This window comes from Equus przewalskii, chromosome 1 (genome assembly GCF_037783145.1).
Source record: "Equus przewalskii isolate Varuska chromosome 1, EquPr2, whole genome shotgun sequence".
In the NCBI taxonomy this organism is placed as follows: domain Eukaryota; kingdom Metazoa; phylum Chordata; class Mammalia; order Perissodactyla; family Equidae; genus Equus; species Equus przewalskii.
In genome coordinates this window covers 55,839,690-55,865,999 of record NC_091831.1, presented here as the reverse complement: position 1 = coordinate 55,865,999, position 26,310 = coordinate 55,839,690, and the positions used below count along the sequence as shown (strand labels likewise).

Sequence of the window (26,310 nt, the reverse complement as noted above, 5' to 3'; positions counted from 1 at the left end):
TTAAGGTAAGGAGCAATTCTACCAGGGGAAAAGGCAGAAAACTGAAAGAGAAAACAAGACAAACGAACCAAGCCAGTTAAAACATTTTAATTATACCCCAAGCCAAAGGAAGTTAAGGAAAATAGTACGAAAGGAGAAATTTTTATGGAAGCATATAATTTTAGATCACGTATGAAATAAGACAATTATAAAATATGTGTACTATACTGGAAAGGGTGGAAAATGAAGGTGTGTTATCATAATTACCAGTTATAAATAAATCACTTGTTCATTATTTCCATTGAAAGAACAAACTGACAACAACATCTATTCAATGTGTGAATGATTCAGTTAATAGTTTCTCATGACTCATTTGTGACACTTTTTTGAGGGAGATAAAAATACTGAAGTGATTGAAATACACTGTGCTGGAGTGACTTGCACATAATTTCTTGCTAACTGGTACACTTATTTCTAAATGACGATTTTTTATTCCCAGAATGAAGTAGCTTAAATGCTAGATGCCTCAGGGTTTGCTTTGGTAGAACCTTACCATTTGGGGATTTCATAACCAGAAACAGGTGAATATTGTGGACACTTTTCATATATTAAAAAATTATATCGGTATTCCTGAGGAGATTGGTGTATTGTCTGGGATACAATGAATCCGGGGAGAAGAGGGAACGTCCTGTAGTGGGTTTCTTTTTATCCTGCCATCCATTATAGTAACAACGTGTAAATATACTCCAGTGGGTAACTTTCTACTACATAATGCTTTGACAAAAACAATTTTAAGAGATATTTTCACATATTTTTTAGCAATTCTCATTAACAAGCTTCTGGATCTTTTGTAAAATACCACACGTACAGTTGTGTAAAGCCAACTCTTTGATTATTCAAGAGATTTGTGAAAGTCCTAAAATTCAGCCACAAGCAAAGAGCTGCTTTTATGAAAAGTGTCAAAGGATCTTTTTAAAAAGGAAAGCCTTGAGCCTTATGTGAATTTTCTCAAGCTCTGGGATATTCAGTTTATTGGAAAAAAGACTTACTTTGGAATCTAGGTTTGGTTGTGAGATCTGGCTGGCACTGAGTTAAATATAACCTTATTTATACTTTTTGGTGAGCTAATAGAGGTATATAATATTGCATAATTGGATAATTCATATTGCCAGATAAATCAATGCAAGCTTTTCTTCGCCTTGTCACTCTTCCTCACTATGAGTGTATATGTGTACACTATGTATCACTCAAAGGATGGGTGAGAAAAGAAAAGAAGACATAGACATGGAGAGGAAGGATAAAATAAGCAGAATAACATATTAATCTTCCTGTGTATTTAAGGCCCTGAAATTAACTGTTCCTTGCTTACTCTTCTACCAAACTCACCTATGATGTGTCCTAATGGAATAGAGAAATTTAATATACTTTTATTTCACATGATTCAAAGGAATGATAAATTATTTACACCATCTTAGAATTATATCATGATAAGTTTACTAATAACCTTTATTTAATTTTTAGCCCATTTCTGTCCTTTTTCTTATTTTATTATCCTTTCTATTTTAGTAAATGTTTCCAAGGCAGGATTTTTTTTGGGAAATGAATTTATAGTAAACTTAATATGGTAAATTCAATAGCAATAATAAAATGTAGCCTGTCAGCTAGTGATCAGTAACTTAAAATGTTTAATTATGCAGATGTTTTAATCCATAAATTGTCACAAGTTCATTTTGGAAGTAAATGGGGTACAAACCGGAAAAGGAATGGTGGAGATCGTGAAAGCCTTATATTTTAGCTGGTGTTACACCTTATGAACCTGGAATTTCCAACCAGCAGATGGAGATCTAATAGTATTTCTCAAAGCCTTTCTGGAGACTGTCCAGCTGTTTGCCATCGCCATTCCATCCTGCTCCTATTGCGCTCAGGAAAGTAAATGTCAGTATTTCATGCTAATCCTAACAGTCTGAGGGGCCCCTGAAATGAAAAGCACATTGATTTTCTTTGTAAACCAACTGGAGTTTCCCAGACTAGATTTTGCTGCCTTTTAATAGGAATTAAGGACAGTCATGAAACTTCAGAAACCTAAAAGCTCTTATAATTTTATAGTCTCTAACAAATTATAGACCCTAAATATGTAACATTTCAAAGATAACATTTGAAGGACTCACATTAAGGATGTTTTAGGTATTTAATATATTTGAAATAATTGCAGTCTAATGAATTCAGTTTTATGGGCTCATTTACTACAATATAGCATGGACCACACTTTAGATAACAAGCTAGAGTGAAAATTTATATGTAATTTATTTTTAAAAAGTAATTATTTGAATATAATATACGTTCCTTATATTGTGGATTCTCATGGCTGCCTTTGCCGTACTGCTCACTCTTTGCAATCCATAAGAGTATTTTAGGAGAAGAACATTAAGACAAAATTCCCTCAGCATTCATTAAAATAGCATTATTCATGATGAACTCTCTTCATGTTAATATCGATATGCTCTGAAATTTTAAAAATATATTCATTTCCCAACAGGGAAGATCAGAAAACTATGCTTTGAACTAGTTACTGAATTTACTTTTTACTGGTTTGGCTCAGCTCAATGCAAGGTATATTCTTGAGGATTTCATAAGAAATTGACTTAAGCACCAAACAAACAATGGAATCCTTTGAGAATAATTATATTCTTACACAGGAAGGTGTTTGTTAAGGGGAAAAAAGCATACTTAAAGAAGTGAAGAGTTCATGATACTGAACAAGGCTGGCCCCACGGCCGAGTGGTTAAGTTAGTGTGCTCCACTTCAGCAGCCCAGGATTCACCAGTTTGCATCCTGGGTGCAGACCTACACACCATTCATCAGGTGTTCATCCAGTGCTGTGGCAGCATCCCCCATAGAAGAACTAGAATGACTTACAACTAGGCTAGACAACTGTGGACTGGGGCTTTGGGCAGGGAAAAAAAGAGGGAGATTGTCAACAGATGTTAGCTCAGGGCCAGTCTTCAAAAATAACAATAATAATAATGATACTGAGCAGCTCACTAGTGCAACTGTGCTTATTGTTGTTTCTGATGAACTGACCACCTTATTAGTGTTTTTTCACTTTCTTTAAGAAATCTTTAAGAATTCTTTAAGAATCATGTGATAATAGTAGCGTAAAACACAAAAGACTCTCTATGTATAACCTAATTTCCATTCACTTTCATATCAGTCATGTCATATTCAGTAAGTGGTGAAAATTTAAGTTGTTCAGGTGAATACACCTCTTCCACATTTTTTCACATATTCCTGAGGTCAGAGCTGCAATATAGGCTTTTTGACACACACACATTGGATTTGCATGGGACATGTTAAAAACAAAACAAAATAAAAACTTCTGGCAATCCATTATATTTATTTATTTATTACTTATTATTTATTTTAAAAAATTGCATATGTCCTGTGTTTATCATGGAGTGGGTAAATTGATTATTTTTGATTTGAGCATTCAATTTAGAAGATTGTGAGAGGGGAAAATTTTAAAAAATCATATTTTACATTTATATATGGAAAGAAACAGAGTAGCTAGCTATTTGAGGAAAACACCAGACTCAGAAACTATTAAGAGTCCTATATTTCCCAAAGCTAATACCCATAGACATCTAAAACAGCTCCAATCTCTAATTAAGACTGGGGAGTGGAGCCTGTGGGACAGGTGTGACTGGCAAGCTTTAGAATCCACTGTCTCTAATGGCATTTATTCTGAGACCCTTTCTGACTTTCTTCCAGCAAAATATCATTCTGACCCCTTCAATCCCACAGCCTCATGCACATGCTTCATTTTTAGCAACATCACATTGAATAACAATTATTCATTCACTTTTAAGTATTCGATCAGTTCATTGCCTCAGTCCTTGACATATTGTAGTAAAAGCTGAAGAAATGAATAAATACTTACTTAGTTGAATTGAATTAAAAACACCAAAGTATTGTGGATATATTATAAAAGACAATGGCTATGCAAAAGAAAAGGCACACAGAATAAATACCTGTGAATGAAAATTTGTAACTAGCAAGTGAACACAGAGATAGCTGCAATTCACTAATAAAATGACGAGCAAAGTTTGATACAAAGAGAACATTTTCAACCTTATTTGACTGTATTTTTTTAAAATGACATCTTTATTGACAATTGTCTGTACTTCTAAGGCAGAAATAATTCTGCACACTTTGTTAAATTTTGATAAGTTCATAAAATATTTTGCTGTAGTGAAAAATAACATTGAGTAAATGGGAGTTCTAGTGGTGGGTCTATTTTCTATTACTAAAGTGATTTGATCGTTGCCTTTAATCATATTCTATTTTAGTTTCTTTATTTGTAAAGTGCTGCAATCAAAAGGTTGTCGGTTTTTTTTTTCTGAGGAAGATTCGCCCTGAGCTAACATCTGCCACCAATCTTCCTCTTTTTGCTTAAGGAAGATTCACCCTGAACTAACATCTGTGCCAGTCTTCTTCTATTTTGTATGCCACAGCATGGTTGCTGACAAGTGGTGTAGGTCTGCACCTGGGAACCGAACCTGAGCTACCAAAGTGGAATGCTGAACTTAACCACTAAGACACAGGGCTGCCCCCATAAAGGATTTTTGTTGTTACTCTTTGAAATAAAAATTCTGATTAGTATTCACCAATATTAACATAAAGACTGAAAAAGTTTAAAAAAGAAAAAGTCAATAAATCTATAGGCCATTTTTTCACCTGATGTCAAAGAGTAATTTGGCTGAGGATGTTACAATTATTAACTTCTAAAAAATTGATTTAATTTACATAATTCTTTTAAATTGATAGGGTTCTCTGAATCAATCCTCAAAACGTTTTATTAATATTTTACTGAAACCAACATAACATTTTCCACAAAGGATTGATGTGATTTAACCCCCACCCCAAAGAAAGATACAAAACAATGAATAAGTAAGAATATAAAGAGAAATTGAGTTGAGAAAAAGGTGGGGAATATTTATGCTCATATAGAAAGGCCAAAAGATTTGCTGTGGCCAAACTGAAATTTGGCTCTGAACTTTTAGGCAATCAAGACAAAAACTGAGCTTGATATTCCTCTGCCAGACAAGCATGGATCTAACAAATGCTATTGGAATAATAGATGTCCATAAATGAAAATATAATTTTCTTTCTTCACTTCTGTCTCTTCTTTATTTTTCCCATCTGAATACTGCTAGTCTTACATTCTATCTCAGTTCTCAGTTTTGCCCAGGGTTATCTGAAACACTTCTACTAACTTTGATTTCATCTTCTGATTGCTGTGTGCACTTGCAGTTATCCACTTTAGCTTGGAATTTTTTCTGCTTAATATAGATGTCTGTAAAAGATAGATGCCTTTTATAGTTGCCTGTCTTTTATAGAGGTCTTTTCTCTTTGCTAAGACTGTAAATTGTTTGAAAGCAGGGACTATATTATGTACTCTTGTTATCTCTCAAAGTTTCTTACTTTCCTCCAGATGTGTATTAAGTACATAATAAACACATCCATTATGTTGATAAAATGCTTTCAGTTATTTTAGCCTTATGTGAATAGACTAAGTCGAAGAGTTTGGCTTACGAAGTGGACTTTAAATGGGCAGTTTAGTAGGGGGCAGTTTTGTCAATATATCCATCATCTGGATTTGAGTTCTTGCTCCACAAATTAGTAGCTGTATGGACGTGTTTATTATGTACCTAATACCCATCTAGTGGAAAGTAAGAAACTTTGAGAGAGAAAAAGAGTATATAATATAGTCCCTGTTTGCAAGGAAATTATGGCCTTAGCAAAGAGCAAAGACATCCATATTAAGCAGAAAAACTTCCAAGCAAAAGGGAGTAACTGCAAGTGCACACAGCAATCAGGGTTATTATTAATCCTATTAACCATATCAATGAGGATTAAATGAATTAATACATGTAAAATGTTTTAAAAAGTAAACATTTACTAAGTGTTGGTTATTATCACTTTGTCTTAAAGTGATTAGTATTGTCATTCTTTCAGGAAATAATTAAATAGAGATTCCTTTTGGTGGCAATAATAGAGCATGACCAATTGTCTGAGGTCCCTCCTCAGAAAGCAAAAGTATGTGACAGTAAAACCGTCATCATTATAGAGAATAATAATTATATTCTCAGTTGCAGGAATGCATGCACTTATCTGAAAACCATATCAGGTTATTAAGTCAAAAAGAAGGGACCCCAAACTACATTTCTGTTTTTTATATTACATAAAGTGTTTAACTCTGAGAAGACTCTTCTCCAATCCCTTTCCGGCAGTACCAAGGTGTCATACCGAGCTCACACACTTTTATCCTATAACTGGAATCAAAGGCAAAGAAAAAGTCAATATGGGCTACTACCCCAGCCTTAGGTTATTATTCCACAAAATGAAGTAGGACAAGGGTTCATTTTGAAATAGCCATGTGTAAAATCCAATGTTGGTTCACAAACTCCGGTTTGAAGTTTGTTAAAGAGGAAGCTGGCAAGGAGTTTTGAAAAATGTCCATTCACTGAACTTAAGATTGCATCAAATCCAAAGGGGAAAAATGTTGAATTCACAAAGATCTCAAGTTTTTCTCCAGATAGCCTAAAGTTCAGAGGTGTTCGGTGGCTTTCCCTGGACCTTTCTGTTACAAGCATAGTTGCACTAGAGCTGGATGGGCCTCTAGGCTCTTATCTCAAGGCAGTAATTTCCTTATTTTACAAATGAATATAAAATAAGACCATTGATAATGAATGTTACAATTGTCTAGTTCAAGAACTGCTAGAGAGGACTTTACAAACTGTATTTCCAGCTCCCCCTGTGGTGGACAGGCTGCTTGGATAATTGCCTCATAGTAGAGCGGAAGGACAGGGGCGATCCATTCTTTCACCACATTTTCATTAGACTGTTTAGGCATTATATTTATGGATCTGTAATTTAAAGCAAATATATCATCGACGTAAAACAGTAAGAACGGATGGAGTGTGTTTAAAGTATAATTCGTTTCTCAACATCAGAATTTGACTTGGTCAATGTGAATTAACGTAATTACTCATAATATTGAAGCAGCAATTCAGAGTTTATAGTTTTGGGCTGTTTCAAAGTGCATCTTGAAATGAGCATTTGGTGTTTAGTTTGCATCTTTTATTCTGACTTTTCAATTTCTCTCTGGGAAATAATAGTGATAGCTCTTGAACTAATTTTTATTCTAAATATTCTCTCTTTTGTTGGAATTAATTTTTTTCTATTTAATATGTATCATTATCAAAACTATCTGCATGCTTTTATGTCCCTAATGTCCATATTGGCCTTTACTGATGACATTTGATGGCATAAATGTTATTGTAAATTTTAATTCTTAGTCTTAGTTTTAAAAATTACTTACAGATTATCTAATGATAATAAATCACATTTCCTTCACTTACCTCTTGGTCTGTGTTACTTTTTGTCCTCTTCATTGTCTTTCACCACATCTTCAACCCAGTAACAGGAGCATCTTTGTTGTCCAAAGTCACAATCACTCTAGATATTTCAGATAAAATTTCTGTATGGTGGTAGTGGTGTCAGAATGAACAGATGTTATGATATTAGATCCAGGATGCCAGAGCTTCTTTCTTTGCTGGATTTAATAATTATTTTAAATTCATAACATAGTTTTATCACAGTTATGGTAGTGGTAGTTTTTAGTAGAAATGTGACTTACAGAGTATTTTACTGGCTCTTGAATCCCACGTGTATTATAAAAGAAAAGCGTGTTTTAGATAGTTGCTACATATTCAGATAGTGTGACGAGGTAAAATGCTACTGTAATTTCCCAATTACATTACCTTGAGCTTGTGCAAGTTCAGAGAGAAACAGAAGAGACTGTTAGCCCAAGGGTTTGATAAAAAGTTCCTGGAGACACTAGTGGATTCAAGAGACTATTTAAGAATCATTTGTTAATAGCTGACACTGAGAAAGATTTATTTGAAGACGTGACTTTAAAAAGAAACTTAAAAACTTTTATTTGGCTACCTGAACATAATGATGGAAACATTTGCATTCCTTAACAAGGAAAATTCTTTTTATTTTTTGTTTAAACTATATATTACGTTCTGAGTAATAGGACAAGCAGTCTCCATTGTTATAAAGGTTATCTTCTTGCCTCCTTTATGTAGTGTGCTCCCAGATCCCTATCATTTGTGTAAGTAATGCTGCTCCTATAAAAAATATTCCCACATAAAATCATTCACGGAAAATATTCTGCAACCCAAGCCATGTCATTGCCAGTTAGCATTTTGTAACTGTAGATTATCAGCGTTTTTCTTCACATTGTCCTTTGCACTTGGTTATTTAATGACTGTTCATCTATACGGTTTTTGCTTCAGTTGACAACCTTCCCTCAACTTTTGGCCAGTTAAAAATTATACTGTGGATATCTACTTACCATATTCTTGTTACAATTTTATAATATAGTTAGGAAAGTTGGAAATTAAAATACAACATGGATATTTGGGAGTATTTATCTTTGAAAGCTTTTTCTTTCAAATTTAACTCTTTTTAGGAAACAATGTATAAAACTTCAAGAAAATAGTGCATATTTCTGTGCATTAAGTTGCTAACAGGCTGTTGAAGGAAATTCTGCATTTTTCAACTCCAAACACAACATTTCAGTTGTTTAAATAGGTGAGCAATAGACAGGAAGGGAGACATGGGGAGAGGGTGGTTAGGAAGAGGAAATGGGAGATTATTGAAAGCTGGAAAAGATAGGTTGAAAGTAAGGATTTTAGACACAAATATTTAAATTGCAAATATATGATAAAGATTGCAGACACTGTCTCCCCTAGCAGGTTTTCACTCCCTCCCCCCTCTCCCCCCGTACATCTCGGGACTGGCAGAATAAAAATGAAGCAAATAGCCCAGCATCTTCTTTTGTTCTTGTTAAAGATCCTTTGGGTTTAATTTCAAATATGAGAAATCTCAAAATTCTTAGTTTATTTGGCTTTTACTGTGGGAAGTCCTCGGATGCACAGGGCTACGGTTCCAAGGTGGCTGCTCTATTTATAGTCATTCACTTCAGATGAACTTAAATGTTTAAGAAAGAAAGTGGTTTGCTTCAGGAAATCAAGAACATACATTTGTGAGGCTTCCTGAAGCCTCAAAATTTCCAAAAATCATTTCTCAATTAGAAAATGTCTGGAAACAGGTATAAAATGGTTTTATACCCAAATTAAAAGATGTTTGAGTCTTTTCAAGGACAACTAATGAGAAAAAAAATTGCAAATTGCCATTTTGGTTTATATAATAAATAAAATGTGGCATCTGATTTCAGACGCACAAATAATAGATTTATAATTAACTCTATAAATTTGCCAACTGTGCAAAGCAAAATCTCCGTGTAGAGGATTAAGAATACTTTGACAACAATACACTGCAAAGAAATTAGAAATTGGAAAAATAAAGATTAAAATTAGAAGAAAATGACAAAATTTTTGAATAGCAAATAATTTATGCAAAATATGTTACAAAATCTGGGATGCTAACTGGTTGCTACAAGTACTGTGACATTTAGTTTCGTTTAAATCAGTAAGAGTTTGCTTCTTCCAAAATTTTGGTGTTTTTCTTTCTGACTATATATTTTCAACAAAAATTTGCTCTACGTTTTTGAAGTTCGTTCTTCTTGAAGCTGCTTTAAATTTGCCATGATAAACCTGCATAAAATCAGACTTTTGTAGATATAATTTCTTTTGAAGAAATAAAAAATGAGAAGTTTGACATTGATTTTTACAAATTCTTTTCTTCATTGCTTTCGATTGTGTTCGACCCCTCTTAGATTGACATACTCAACCTATTTTTGATGTCATGAATATGAAATGACAACATAAACAAGCGCTTCTCCTAGTGCAACAGCAATTGAAACTTGTAGTTTTATATTAAAAATACACATAGAAGAATGTGTGAATACCATAGATAAAATAACAATATTGTCAAACAATAACCTGTGTCAAGCACAACAGAAACAAGTTGATTATTTCAGCCTCTGAAAAGTCAGATTTTCATAATTTGATTTGAATTAATTTTATAATACAATTTCAGAATAATATATGATCTGGGTGGTTTCAAATTACTCTGGGTTATTTTTCAGATAATTTGGAGGTGAATCTTGGTACGGATGGCAATATAAACAATTTAGAACATAGTAAGGATGTTTACAGTCTGCTTGAGTGATACAGTTCTCCACCATGGCTCACATGTGTATTGAATGAGCTGTAGCTGTTTAGAGTTCTCCCTAGGAGAGAATCGATGTAACATACAAAGCAAAAAAATTCATATATTTCCTTTGAGATGTTCCCAAAATATAGCCTCACAGTTCTAAATGAGAAGTTGTCTTAAAAACCAGGCATATTTTGCAGTGACTGATGGTTATTTTTAAGTAAACCACTTTGGGTTAATTAGGAGAAAAATTGCTACTGTACAATATTATGCTCTATGCTCCCATCCTGGCCTGAAAATAATGAGATGTAACAAGTTTTCCTTTGTTACTGGCAGCTGCACCTTTTAAGTGTATCAAAGTCTGTTGCTGTGGTTACGGCCTTTGTTTCCAGTGATGTTTTGTCCATGCTTCCCCCCACCCCTTAACAATGGGTTACTCAAAAGAATGAAATAATGAGTCATTCATTCAGAAATATGTTGTTAAAATATCCCTCTTTATCATTACATTTCACTGCTTAGAAACTAGGCTGTAATTCAAGGCAACAGTTAAGTCTGAGAAGTGTTAAAAAATCTTTGATTTCTTTTCATTTATAAGAAAAACCTGTCTACGTAATTGAAGAACTTCTTACAAGTCTCAACAATTAAACCCTTTTTGGTTAATGTATTATTTCTGGAACAAGTAGATAAAATTCTACGCAGTAAGCATGATAAAAATCGTGCATGTTTCGCACAGCACAGAATTTTAGAATCAAGGTTTCTGGGCACAAAAGCAGTAACAAAACAGTCCCTACAAAACTGAGTAACTCTGAATAACACAAGAAATAATTTTTGTTAATTTAAAATTTTAGAAACTGAAATGTGTAGTTTGTAAAGTAAAATGTAATTAAATTATGGTACTGTACATACCAGTTGTTTCTATAATTGAAACTTCACAATATGAAAAATACATTAGCTCTGTACAGTTTTTACAGGTAGGTAGGATGAGTTTTGAAAAAAAAAGATTCTTTTTCTTTTTGCAGGGTCATACTCTGTTTAAGTCAAAAAAATACTGCACAACTTAGCTAATTACAAAGTGTAGACTTGAAACAATTCATGTCTTCTTTATTTCATGAACCAATCTTGGATTTTGTTTATTTTAACAGGGGATTTGTTTTGTTTTGCTTTTAGAGTCCACAATGAACAAATCTTCCTCATTTTGTCCTTGAGGTTACAAAGTTTGGTGGCAACCTTGGCTACCAATTAGCCCAGTTAAGCCAGCTGCTGTTTATGGTCACTGATTCGGCCAGCTGTTGTGATTGTGCTCAGGTCCAGCTCAGTCTCTAGGTGTGTTTCCATCGTATCTTCCTGTGCATTCGTTTCAAAGGACTTATGAGAGAGAAGTTCATGATGCACCCCACAGTAACTTATTGTGGGCTGGTCGTATGCCAGAAAGGTTGACACATTCATTGATAAAGGTATCTGGGAAAAAATGACATGAGAAAAGTCAGTTATAAAAAGACAGACAATTTGGGGAGTAAGATTTGGAGACTGTGAATTGCTGACCTGACTAACCTCTATGGTTACATTTGTAGCTCAAGTGTCGCCACATTATCCCACTAATGTCCTTCATTCCCAGTAGTAAGCACAATGCAAACATTTGAAAGCCCAGGATGAAACTGCTCAATTCTTATCTAGAACCTTCGGATAAATAGTAGCCCAAGTAGTTCTGAAAGTGCTAAAGGCTTTATTCCAAGAGTCAGAAAAATGCTTTCCTCACTGGGATAGAATTGTGGTTTTAGAAGGAAGAAAGCTATTATTCGGTTATGTATGGTATTGGAATACAATACAACAGTGGTTCTCAAACTTTATCATGCATAAAAATCACCTCCCCCTTCTTCAACTCCACTCCCAGCCCCATCACACTCTGAGAACCACTGCAGAAGACAATTATCTAGGCAAGTCCTTCTGGCTCTTCTTATCCCATCACTTCTTAATATTTATTTCACTATGAGGATTCTTCGAAACATTAATGTCTGTAATTTGGTCCATATATCTAAAATTTAGGGTTTAGACAATGCCCAGAAGAATCGCTGGCTCCTATGAAGGTCTGAAAAGCATCAAAGGATGATACTGGTTTGAAGGAACCGGTGATATATACGATGAAGGAATTCTCTTGCTAATTGCAGCTTAATGAAAGAAAGCAATTTCTAAATATATGAGGAAAAGAGCAAGAGTGACCATTGTGAGCAGAAGGGAAACATGCATCTTACAAAGGATAGTCTGAAATGTAATCAGATGTCAAAGTCTAAAGATTATTTCCATTTTTTTTCAATAAGATAAAAACTTGTCCTAAAAAGTAGGCTCTGTTTAACATACTAACCACTAATTCATGTTGCTGAATTGCCTTGCATAAAACTTCTACCATTCTTGTTTGGTGAATGGATAAAATATATTTCTATTTGAGCACATCGGATTAAATTCCTTTCTGATCTTAGCTGAGATTAGAGCCCAAAGCTACGAACAATGGAATGTCTAGGTTTTATTCTTTTATTCACCCCTCCTTTACTTTCTCCATCTTTTCTCCATGCCTAAGAACCCTCTTGGCGTCTTTTCTTTCCATTCCTACCCTTCTAGTTATATTGATTTCTCCTTCAATAAAAATTAGTTGAGCAAATATCTTCTCGTTTTCTCTTAAATAAAAGTATTCACTTCTTTTGAGATTGTTTTTCATATGAACATTTTAATGTATCAAATGTGTAGGGTTTAGTCCTCAGAGACAGAAATGTAATCTAGTTCATCAAATTAAATTCCCAAGTAACTCTTCCTATTTATGTGGATTTTTATTCTTTTTATCTGAAGCATGCAGTTATCTGATGTCTGAATAAAAGACATCATATACTTTAAAAAATGGTCATAGTGACTGAAAAATCATAAAGGAAATAATAGGATGTCTCCAGAGATGCTCATTTAAAATAAGTAAGGATTCTTGTTGTTACAGATGAAATGGCTTAGATAACTAAAATATATTATTATGCAAAAGTAAGTGTGCAGCATGAATAGGTTTGAGTTCTGGGACAGAATGAAAATAGAGTTGTTATTAGGTACATGAGTTGTACATTAGCCTTTGGGAAATCAATGCTCTATAATGTGTTATGGGTCATATATCTGTAGGATTTCATATACTTCTCATTTGTCATGGAAACGTATGCTTTATATATGCTATATCATTCTCGGCTTACTTGGAATTAACTCTACAGTGAATAATTTATAATTTCTATAGTGACAATTTATGAAAAATAATAAAACATGACACATTTATTCGGGGGTGGGGGGTGGGTGTGTATACACAATTTTCTGCTTGGTTTATTATCTAGAGGCTGCTGGTACCCAGAGTGGAAGTCCTAATTGAACCATATCAGTTAGGTAGTTAGCTCTCTTTATTTATTAAAAAATTCCATGTATTTTCTTTGGAGAGTTTCTTATTTTTGGATATGTCTCATTTTAAAACACCTAACTCCATGGTTATACTTTTTAAATGTCAAGTCATATTTTTCACATTTGAATGTTTCTGAAATTGGGATGCTACTTTTAATCAATGTGGATGTATTTCTTTCCCTGCAATTGAAAATGATTCTTAAAGTTGATGACATCTTAATATCAAGAAAATAACATAGTAAGATGTATCAGTAAGCAGAATTGAACAGCTAACCATATCTGAATACAGCATCACAGTAGTTTTTCCTATGTTGACTTAAATGATTTTGAAAATCTAAGAATTAGCATTGAATATTTTCACATGTGTATTTATAGTAATACACACATATACTGACATATATATATTTATACAATATATAAGTATATACAAAAATACACATATAGGTATGATCTTATAGCCAATTACTTATGATTTCAACATCATTTAAATCAGGTATAGAAAATACAAATTTTGTGATGCGTTGATTTTGGACAACTGTTACATATTTGTTATCTACATAAGACATGTTAGGTAGATATACTATATCTATATGCACAGATATAATATATTACGTATATATGTGTGTGTCTATATAGATATATGGTGGGTAGCGATGAAGAGGCTTTCCGCTACCATCAAACAAACACTGTGAGGCTCAGATACGATCCATGTGAATCCCTTCTTGTCCCCAAGTCCATGAAGCAGCCTCTTCTCCTTCCTCACATAATCATCTAGTGACCCTGTGCTTTTTTGTCTTCTCTTCTCTTTCCCGTCTGACCTTCGTGTTCTTTATTCACTCTCTCTGTCTTTGTCCCTGTCCCTTTCTCCATTTTTACCTGATTTATAGTAATATGCTGAAGCAGGAGAGGCACACAGCCATGCTCTCTCCTATGGATAGAATGTTCAACAGGACAGTCCCAGTTTATTCTTAGAGTCCCATTTTGGACAATAAATCTCTTAGTTAACCTACCTGAAGATGGCCCAAATATGTTGTTTTATAAAACGAAAACGAACAGCAACTGTAAGAGTCTAACTAGCTACTCAGAATGGTTCCAGAAAGGGCAGTGGGGGATTTAAAACTAATCAGGCTCTGCTTCTCAGGCCTTTTGTTAGACGGCTCTATTTAAAGTGTCCATGGAATCTTTTCGTCACAGCTTTCTGAGAGAGAACAGTTTCGTTCGGTGTATTTTAACATGATAACCTCCTATTTATAGTCACTTATGATTTCCTTCAATCCTTTAGGTCAGTGTTTTCCAGATGAAGTAGTTGTTCTTAAGGCATAACTCATAGAGATCCAGGGATATGAAGACTTACTCCCCAGAAAGCAATATCTTCTAGAGTCTGAGCTAAGAAATCATTGTATGGTATTCTAATGATGAGAGGTAGTAGCCGACCCGTTATTTAGGAAATTCCCCTGAGGAAAAATTATGACTCTACTACACTAGTTACTGTCTTTTTATAAGGCCAAATGTTATCTAGCAAGTATTCTGCCTCTCTAGGTTGTTTACAGGATGATACTTTAGGGTTTTTGTAGCTCTTGTTTTTCAATAATCTGTATATAGTGAAAGAAACAGTCTTGCCTCATGCAGGAATTCATTATTTGAGATGTAGCCCTATTGCCATCAAGACATATCTTTCTCCATGTTATGTTGTAATTCAGTCCTAATATCTTACTTTTGTTTTTCATCTACTAAACTCAATGAATTTTCAATTGAGTTTATTTCTTTCTATTAATATATAAAGTAAGAAACAAGCATTATAATATTTTTCAAACTAATACCATTTCTCTAATGTCTCTAAATTTGTCTCGAACTGAGTTTATCATCTCTGGATCCAAACTGGTTCTTCTTCCCGTGGTCCCTGTTTTGTTATGGGGAACACTTACCAAGTTAAGTCAGCTTTGCCTTAAGTCAACCTCCTCGCTGTCCCTTGCTCCAAATGTCTCTTTATTTGCCAGTTATTTATTGACATCAATGACATGTGTCCTTCGCATGTACCCGATTCTTTCATCTCCGTTGCCACTATCTTGGCTCAAAATATCACCTTGTTTACCTTAGTGATTGCATGACTGGTCTCCCTAACCAGTAGAGTGGCAAATAAAAGTGGACATTTGTAAGTTCATTTCTGGAGAAGATTAACTATATTTTTATCTAACTAAATGTACTCAACATGTAGAAAATAGTGAATGCTTTTTTCTTTTGTTTTCTTTTTTTTTTTTGTCATGTCTGAAGCATTGCTCTGTCTTTGGAAAGAAGTGGGATTTGAAATATACTTTATTCTGGGAAATTGGCTTCCTTAAATACATTATTTTGTATGTACATACAGATATATGTGAGTATACATACATATATACTTGTATATATGTATATACACGTATGTATGTGTGTATATATCACACCACTGCCTGTAAAGTTCTCAATTTACTTAAAGAATTGTTTTAAGTTTTTAGAACTGCACTTGCTAAAAACTTTATTCTTGTGCATCTTGATGCCTCTACTTTCTGTTTCTGTTATATACGCTGATTTTAAAGCCTAGACTTGGTTTGCTAGGGTTTTTGCAATTTGATGCATTTTGGGGATTGGTTAGCAACATTTGTTTCAGTCCTACCAAACATGAGCTTTGTTTACAGGCTGGTAGTTTTACCTATCATCAAAATAGGAAGCTGCCTCTTTGGTATTATTTGAGTAGTATTAAGAATCTCTGGATGGAAAATAGCTTTCCTACTGGCTTGAGTCCCATCTTGAAAATTGTATTACTAATCACTATTTTGGTTTCCAAGTATTGAGACAGTTGAGAAAACGTAAGTGTTACATGAGGAGAAGTAGAGTAAGCAGTTATCACACTGCAGCTTGATTCTCTGCAGAGTTTCAAAGTCTGCCTACCTGTTACCATAGGTCCTATGTTAATTTCTTGAGGATTCCTGCAGTGGTTTCTCTGCCTAGCCACCTGAGCAGCTGTGGGCATTTGTTTCATCTCTCGGTCAACACCTGCCTGGACATGTCTCTAATATCACCCTCATTATCATCACTATCATTCACTGAGCATTTACTGTGTGCTAGGTACTATGCTACATGCCCGACTTAGGTTATCTTATTTAAACCTCCCAAGGCTACTGTAAAATAAATATAATTATCCCTATTTTACAGTTGAGCAAACTGAGACTTAGATAGTTTAAGTAATTAGTCTAAAATCCCTTACCTGGTGAGTTGCAGAAGTGGTTGCCAGGCTTATTAACTACTATGATTTACTGCCAATTTTTCACTTTATCTAATTCATACTGGATTTGGAGCCTACAATATGTGTCTGATACTATTTAAACACCAATTCTCAACATTTGGATCTTATTTCCAGAAGGGCGAACACTGTGATATCCTATGCTACCCTCTACCTTTATGACCTGCTTTGCACATTGGGTCCTCAGGAAAGAAACATATAGTTTATCAGGAATTCATGATGTGGGTAGATGGTGACAGCTCAAAATCAGAGCTCTCTGCTGCTTACTAAACTCATATTGGCCAATAAAAACTGGAAGGAGAAGAGTCTAATCTGAAGAACATTCTGGATTGGGACAGAAACCTTACATATATTACCGGGTACAAATCTGTGTTAAGATTGTTTAGAGAGAACATTAGGGAGTTTAAAGATAAATTTCTATGTTGACTTGGAAATTGGTAGAAATATTTCCAATTAAGTATGTTGGCTTTTCTTTTTAACAAAAGATGCAAAAAGTTAGAAACCTCGATCAATCTGTAGGTTATTTTGTTTTGTATTAAAGAATACTTGTTTTGATTTCTTTCTGTATGTAAAAAAGTTATAGGTAGGTGCTGAGGGAAAGCAGGACTGGTCTAGTGGAGAAACAAATATGAAGAAGACATAATTTCTGTGCTCTGGCAAAATCATAGGCTAGTGAGGGAGCTAGACATGTAATGCAACAAAGTGAATGAAGGCATGAATGGGGTCAGCTGGGAGCCAAGCTACTGAGTATGTGTATAGGGTGATACATACATACATATATATATATGTATGTATGTATCGACCAATATATATACTATACAATATATATCAACCAATCAGAATACAGTGTGTATATACATATGTACACACGTGTTTGTTTGTGTATACATGTATGTATACATAAACTATTCTCTGATTGGCTGATTCTACTAACTATATCATTCATCTTTTGTGCATGCAAAACAAACTAGCCATCTTTCTTGCTTGTAAATAATGTTATTCTCCAGATTTATCAGTAAGAGTCATTATTGCTGAGAAATGATTCAATATTTACTTTTGTAGACTCTCCCACAGAGATAATATATTTTACTTTGAAACTGATTTACTTGTTTGAAGAGCAATCTATCTCTTGGAACTCTCTAGCATTCTAATGGTTAATTCATGAGAGTACAACACACTGTTGGATCATTAATTTTACTTATCTTGATTCTACTAGTAATTTATTTACAAAAATAGTTTCAGAAAGTACTTAATTAAGATCCTGAATTTACGTTATACTACTTTTAAACATAAAAAACAAACTTTTTGGGGCCGGCCTGGTGGCGCAGCAGTTAAGTTTGCATGTTCCACTTCTCGGCAGCCCAGGGTTCGCCGATTTGAATCCTGGGTGTGGACATGGCACCGCTTGGCAAAAGCCATGCTGTGGTAGGCATCCCACATGTAGAGGAAGATGGGCATGGATGTTAGCTCAGGGTCAGTCTTCCTCAGCAAAAAGAGGAGGATTGGCAGTAGTTAGCTCAGGGCTAATCTTCCTCAAAAACAAAAGCAAAACTTTTTATACTTTAATTTTTGAAAATTATTTGTTTATTTGCTTGAGGAAGATTGTCACTGAGCTAACATCTGGGCCAATCTTCCTCTATTTTTTGTATGTGGGATGCTGCCACAGCATGGCTTGATGAGTGGCATGTATGTCTCCAAACCCATGAACCCCAGGTCACTGAAGCAGAGCACACGAACTTACCCACTATGCCACCGGGCTGGCCCCTAAACTTTTTTATACTTTTAAGTTTTTAGATGTAATCCAGGCCTTAATACTTAATTTTGGTATTTTCTTAAAGAGCTGAGTTGCTACAAAAGTAACAATTGATACTTTGAGATCACAAGTACAGGATAAGGAGGCAGGAACTCAATGTGCTGTTGAAAATTTACAAGTGTCTGTTATTTGAGAGTAATGTGAAAGAAAGCATTGTTTGCAGGAGGATAGTAATTCTTCTAGTGCCTTTTGTGTGAAAAGTATCTTACAGTGAACTACTTCAAAGTGAAATCATAAAGTGAAAAAAAAATTGAGCTCTGTTTGAAAGGTCATAGTTCTCCTTGCACCAAAGTGTATCTGGAGTAAAAAAAATATCTTGGATTTTAGTAGGTTTATGTGTGTCTTGCAAATTTGTAATCTCAGTAGTGGCCCCACTTCATCTATGTAACAGGGAGAGTCATAAAAGCTGGTCCCTTTGTCTTTGCAATTTTTAAAAACTGTATCCTAAATATTTAAATAATATTGCCACTTGTGAATGTATTTTGTTCTTTACAAAACAGTTTGTTTCTATTTCAGTTTTGCAACAAGAAATAAATAGGGGTTGGCTATATACATTGTTTTCATAAATTCACATGCTACTGTCTACAAAACCAAATAGAAATATTCTTTCATGAATTCATTCATTTCAACAGTCATTTGCTGAAGGCCTTTTCTTGGCCTGGTGCTGTGCTGGGTGCTGAAGATCCACCAATTCCTTGTCCTCAAGGATTCTGGACAGACTGTAAACCATTCTCACACACACTTAGCAAATGGAAGAGAGAGAACTTCATGTGGGAAGAGTGTCTCTTTTCTCCCCAGTTGTCATCTCCATTCACTCCCTCATTCATTCGCTCTTGTTCTTGCTCTCTCTCTTCCTTGAATTATCAAGGTAGTTTGATCAATACTACTTTCATGGTGCGTATATTTTGAAATTCTGTCTTCTATGGTCTTTATTTGTGCATACATTATATCTTATATTAGACCATAACCTTCTTGAGCGGAAAAATCTATGAACAACCACATTTCTCTATGCCTTATATTGGTTCACAAGATCTCTTAAACATACGAAGCAGCAAATATGTATTTACTGAATGAATGAAAACATGAATGAATGAAGTGGTAGAGTAAGGGGTACTTAGTATAGTCTGAGAAGAAATTAAAAACCTTCAACCCAGGATGACTGGGTTTCATGGGAACTATATGACTGAGATCATCTGTTAAAGTCTAATGATGTCACAACCAGGCCATTATGATTCCAAGATAGAGGTAGAGGGCTACAACGAATTTTCAAAAATCCACACTAATGAAGAGGCACATAGCACTGCATTATAGTGTTTAAGATCCTTCTTTATTTTTTGTTTTAATTATTTAAAAAAATTTTTGTTACTAGTTTTTGTTTTAAATTTGTAATATATTTTGTTAAAGAAAATATTTGTTATAAATTTGAAACATACAAAACTTTAAAAAAGATATTAAAAATAAAATAATTATTCTTAATTTGGTGATTGTCCTCCTGTAAATTTCAGAATGTTATGTCTGTGCTTTGTCCTGTAATACCTTCCACACCTGCATTTTTCAAATCCTTTAGTGCTACCTGGAAGCAGAGCCCATGATCTCCAAGAGTTGGGCTCACCGGCCAAATTAGCTCTCCCAGCAATGGACGCTGCCCTGGATACTTCTGTGTTCACCTCTGTTTTATTTTTGTAGTGCCAATGAAAAGTGATGTTTCTCTTTTACTGAGGCAAAGCAAAATGCCCCAAACTGTTTTCATTTACATGCAAATCTTGCTGCACAGCCCCATGCCCGCTAAATTGGCACTGTTGCCAGGTAAAGTGATGGGACCCAAATTGAGACTATGGCTCAAAGGTCCCACTAATCTTGATGCTATGTTTCCAAATCTGTTTCTTCAAACTGCTGTGCAATGAGGTGCAGTCGCTAATCAGCTTGAAAACAATCTCATTTTTCTTTTTCCTGGACATTGTAGTTAAAATAATCCACTTAAGTATCTTATAATGGTGATACAGCAGTTGATATTTTTAATCTAGGTTTGTGTAAAAGCTGTGAGAGTGAAAATCACCAATTATATTAAACACTACAAAACAAACAACAAATAACAGTGTTTGGTACTGCTGCAGAAGGAGCTGGTGAAAAGAGCTCTCTGCCTATGACTGACAGGGCATTTTAGTCTCATAGAGACGCTCTATAGGGGATTTTCCTGAACATTGGCATTTATATTTGGTTTTCTGTCGTGATTTCTGATATCCTACTTGCTTTCCAACTGGGTTTTTCCTCCCTACTAGCTTATTATAGTTTTGGCATTCTTCGTAAAACAGCCTCTGCATTTCCGACATGCCTGGTCTACAGAGCTGTATCCCAACTTCTTAGGTGTTCTCATTCCTTCTAGGACCTACAGGACAGCACCTCAGGATTCCTTGAATCCTAGTAGCTGGCTTCCAAAGAAATAGGCTTTCAAAAGATGTGACTATTTGCTGATTAGCATTGAGTTTCTCTTCAACTTTATTATTAAATTAATTCAAATTTGGGATGACATTCTCTCTGAAGTAAATGAGATGATATTCTATATACATCTGCTAAGTTGCACAAAAATCCCACATTTGGAAATTTAGTTCCAATAACACTTCCTTCATGAAAACACCTCAGATGAATTTGATTCTGTAAGGATGAGCTCCTGCTATGAATTTCTTCAGAATTTATATACAGATAAGTATCAATATGTACTATCCCTTCTATCTGTCCATCCATCCGTCCATCCATCCATCCATTATTGAGCACTCTTGGAATCTGAGTGAACAAAACCAATTCCCTGGCTTCACAAGCAAGCAGCTGTAACAGTGTTTTCCTGGGTGGGTGGAACCATGTGTAGGATGTGGTGGGAGTGGAGGGAAAGGTCCCTGCTTTTGCTGCGAGGCTTTATATAGATAATAGCAGGTTTGAGCTGGCCAGCTTGCTCTTATTTGCATATTGCCATTATTTCATTTGTATTAACATTATCTATCTATCTAGACTGCAAATTCGCTACAGAATAAAGACTTCTTAGGGGTTTTACAGGCTTATGTATTTAGTAAAATTTTGAAAATTCTTGTTAGTGGAAAGACTGACAGGAAATAGAACTACTTCTCACAGATAAAGTTTATATTTATATACTTATGCTTGTAATGAGGTATGATATATTCAAATAAGGATGAACTAACATATACAGTTAATGTAATTTATTACTAACAATTTATTAATATAATAATTATAACTATAATGTAATTGTTATTTGTTAATATAATAATAATGATTAATTTGTTATTTCGAATTTTTATATGACACTCATATTGTGAACTTTAAAAAGGTAGGTCCTGGCAATATAACTTTTATTATAATACAGTAAAACACTTCCTGATGACATTTAAATAAAGATCAGCTTCTAAATTGTGCTGGCAAACATCGATTATATGAGGGGTGACCATCATTGGATGGATTGGAAGTGATGTTGGGGGTGGGGAGTATCTAGCTCTTCTCCGTGTTTTACCTATATTGTCTCACTCTTAATTTTACTCTTTTTTTTTTTCATAGTTACACCTGGCATTCACAAATTGTCATTTTCTGTTACTTTCCTTCATAGGGTACAGTATGTCTGTCTTTAGTTTCTTAGTAATAATGAACAACTTAAGTGGTTGTACGTTTGATCAGTGTTATGTGATTAGCCGTGTATATATGCAGGTAATATTTTTTCAATTATGAGCTTGATCAAAATAATTAAAAATAAACTACTAAAGAAAAATATGAGGTGTTATTTCTTAATGGTCCACCTTGTTTCATTAACAACATAATGATTTGGTTTCATCTCACAGTTCAAAGTAGACATCAAGTGCAATTTAAAAAATCAAAATGTCTTAGGCCATATTTGGGCAGTAAAACTTAATTCTGAGTTGGCATAACAATCTTCACTAACATCAGGATGCTCTACTCAGAGAATATATTTTAGCTTCTTTTAGCAGAGCTGGACATTCAGTGATATACAAAATACAAATATAAATAATACAAGGAAGTTTTATGTAAGACTTTTTACTACTGTTTCATTATTGTTAGGTCCTATAATTTATACTGCTGATCAATAACCTGAATGATATAAGATCAGTGATGAAGAAAAGGATGAACACTAATTTATAGACATATACTCCAGGTAGATTTTCTCTGGAATATAGGCTTTCTGTGAAAAAGTTTAATCTTATACCATGATGGATAGTATTAGCAATTCAACATTTTTCATTCTATTATTTGAGTATCTAGTATCAAAGAATCTATTACCAAGGTATTAAAGTATCTGTTATCAAAGTATCAAGATTTGAAAGTAAGAACTGATAATGGATCTTGCAAAAATATGCGATTAAGGAAGTCTAATGCAAGTGTTAGGAAATCTAATCTAATCCAACGAGTCAAAATAATTTTTTATTTTCTCTTGGCTACTAAAGAAGACCTTCTTACTTGAATGAACCTTAGAATAGAATTATAAATTAATACTTAAATTAATATACTCTTAATATCTGGTTGTCTCCCTTCAGATTTAGTTTTAAATTCTATTAATGTGGTTCTGATATTATGACATAATATAAGCATATTATATATAAATATAGTATATTATATATAATTTATAGTTTGTACTATACACATATATTTTATGTGTATAAGTATGATATATGTATGTGTGTGTATATATATATACATATATACATAAAATATGTAATGGTTAGTGACCTTTTTCCCATTAGGAGCATTTTCTTCCTGTTACCTTTCCTTGCTCATATGAATTTGTAGAATTCTCACTCCAGGCACAGAATTGTGCCAAACATTTGAGGACAATTCACGGAGCAATAGATATGAGGATAGATTGCCTGCTATCTCTGAGCTTTTATCAGTAAACAAGACTAGTTGTGAGTATAGATGCAAAGAGAGAAGGCTTTTCTCGTGGTTGTTTATAAGGAAACACTGGAGGCCCTAATTCCATCCTCTCCCTGAGAAATTTTGTCAAAACAAGGCAACTTTTCTTTGATCTGGCATTGACCTTGAAAAACGATTATATTCCCAACTGAATTTACCATGTCTGTCTCTCATCTTAATAGAGAACTGATTACATTTTTCTTACCTTTCATTTTTATTCTTCTATGCTTTGCTTTTTTATTTGTTTCAGTTGCTTACATTTTAATAAAATGTTTGTAGCTTTGGTAAATAAACTCTTAAAAATATGTAATGAAAACCATCCCAAATGTCTATGGAGAGAGCTAATGTATTTTGATTGGCTTATTTTTAAAGATTTCATAACTTTTTATTATGGGACATGATATTGAGACTCATATAAGTGACAGGGTAGGAGGAAAGCTGCACAGTTTCTTAATAAGTATACTAGGTCGTTATTGTTGAGCTGTAATCACTGTCTAGTGTCTGAATAATCGGGGTTTTCTTAACATCTTCTAAAGGGAAAATTAAAAACATAAACTCAGAACAAAAATATTCCAGAAAATAAGAGCATTTCACATATAATTCAAGTGCGGTTTAAATTCCAAAGACATTGTTGAAATGTTATGTTGAGGTAGTCAATGAAAAGTAACACAATGGGGATAGGCTCATGCTGCTTAGGGACAGAAGTGGCAGGAAAAATAAGACTATACTTTTTAGCACGTGGTAGTCCCATGAAAGAACACTGAAAAATTTATTGGACCTGTTTGCTAATCCTTACATTGATTGCTTATTCTTCACAGTGTGTTCAATGAAAAGGCAGCTATGTGGCCTTAAAAGGCAGTTGCGACATGGTGCTAGAGCTGCATCTTATACCCTTTCTTTTTACTTGAGGACATTAGCAACATGGTTTTGAAGAAGGGAAAAATCTCTCTCTAATAAATTAGATGGCTCTTGTGGGTATTTAAAGGGATTCAAAGTTCAAGAAGTTTAATAATGCAGAAGTATTTATACCAGGATGCTTAGCAGTCCCCTGATCATACTCGCTCCTCCTGATCCTCAGGTGCACACCTGCCTTCTTTTCAGAAGGCACAGGTGGCTTCTGTTGAAATGCACGACTATAGAAGAAATACCTGCCTGGTTCAGCATCCTAGGTATGCTCCTGTTCAAGAGCACTTAATTAATTTAGGAGGTGGATGTCTCCTAGTTACCGAAATCTGATAGTTTTTTTCTTGACTCATAATATTGTGGTCCATCCCTGGATTATCCGGGTTAGAGGGTGCTTCCACCAGTTCTAGGGCTGATAGCTAACCTTTCAGATCTCTGTCAGCACTCAAATTCTGAAGTTTTCTTCTCTATGCTGTTGCAGGATAGGGGCTTTATTTTATCTTTGAAAAGAAGCATGTATTTTGGGGAGGAAAGTCCTTTTCTGGAAATAATATATTCCCACCTCATTCAAGGATTTCTTCTCCTCTGGGCCAGCTGAGCTGCTCATAGACTCAGTGCATCCCTAAGAGGCCTGTGGCGTAATTGAGAACTGAGGAGGAGAGGAAATGCTTCCCAACTTCATGGTGCAGTGAATGCATTTTTAAAGACTTGGGCCTTGAGTGTAGCCCTTTTCAAAATCTGCTTGGGGGTTTAGGGTTTTAAACTTATGCCGCGAGTGATATTGATTAAGCATTTTCTGCCTCGCCCATTAGCTCTCCCTTCTGCTCAGTGCTGTAGTGAAATCACAATTTGTGCCATGGAAATCACCGAGGCAATAAATCCAGCCCTTATGACTTCAATGCATTATTGAGAAGAGAGCACAGATGGACTATAAGGGAGCAAGCAGTTGTTCAAACCAACTAATATCTCTGAAAATTAATAAACGTAACAGGGGAAATGAACAGCAAATGAAGGAGTAACTGATCGAATTTTTAACTAAAATATAGCATGAAAATTCTCTGGTTTGTAATTTTTAAAAATTTTTTCCATAGCATTGAGGAGAAAATCTTTTTGGTTCTTGAGACTGCTGACTGCAATCTCAGTGACATTGTAATGGGAGAAGGATTAACATACTCTGTGTCATCTGCAATCACTTTGGCTCTAGCTTAAACTTCTAACCAAGGTAGTACAAGTGTTCCTGTCTATTTCACAGGAACTGTGATAGGTACTGGTAATTCAAGGATAGTTGAATCATGGTTCCTGTTTTCAAGGAGCTCCCATTCTCTCAGAGGGATCGATGATGTAAACATTATGGTGACATGATGGAAACATAGCCTTGAATGGGGCTATGCCCTGGCCTCAGAGGAAGGCGTGATCAGCTTTGCTAGTCTGGGTCAGGAAAGGCCTCAGAGAGACTTCTGAGCTGAGCCTTGAGGAAAGAATAGGAACTCACTTGGAGACAAGCAGGAAGACCATTCCAGGCAGAGGCACAGAGACATGAGACAGCATGCCTGGTCCAGGGGACTCAACGACTCAAAATGGCAGGAGCAAGTGATACATGTAGAGGAGCAGCAACAGGTATACATAGAGTTATCAGACTATATCAAAATAGTAGATAAGAAATGATGAGGGCCTGAGGTCAGATACCAGATACTCGAGTGTGGATGGAAAGAAATGGTCAATCTAAATCACTTACCAGGGGCGTGATCTTAAGCAAGTTAATTAACCTCTCTGAGCCACAATATTAGTGTTTGTTAAATGGATATAACAATCC

General features: G+C 34.6%; 2 protein-coding genes across 31 annotated transcripts in view; one reads left to right on the top strand and one right to left on the bottom strand.

Moving 5' to 3' along the window:
- The window catches only part of CTNNA3 (catenin alpha 3), a 1,517,748-nt gene that overhangs the window by 482,853 nt on the left and 1,008,585 nt on the right, over window positions 1-26,310 (top strand). The window lies entirely within an intron of this gene.
- LRRTM3 (leucine rich repeat transmembrane neuronal 3) overlaps window positions 8,037-26,310 on the bottom strand; it is a 170,316-nt gene continuing 152,042 nt past the window's right edge. The window contains exon 3 of the mRNA XM_008529418.2: window positions 8,037-11,625. Within this exon, the coding sequence (XP_008527640.1) occupies window positions 11,416-11,625 (210 nt within the window). The 3' untranslated portion in view covers window positions 8,037-11,415. The remainder of the gene's footprint in view (window positions 11,626-26,310) is intronic.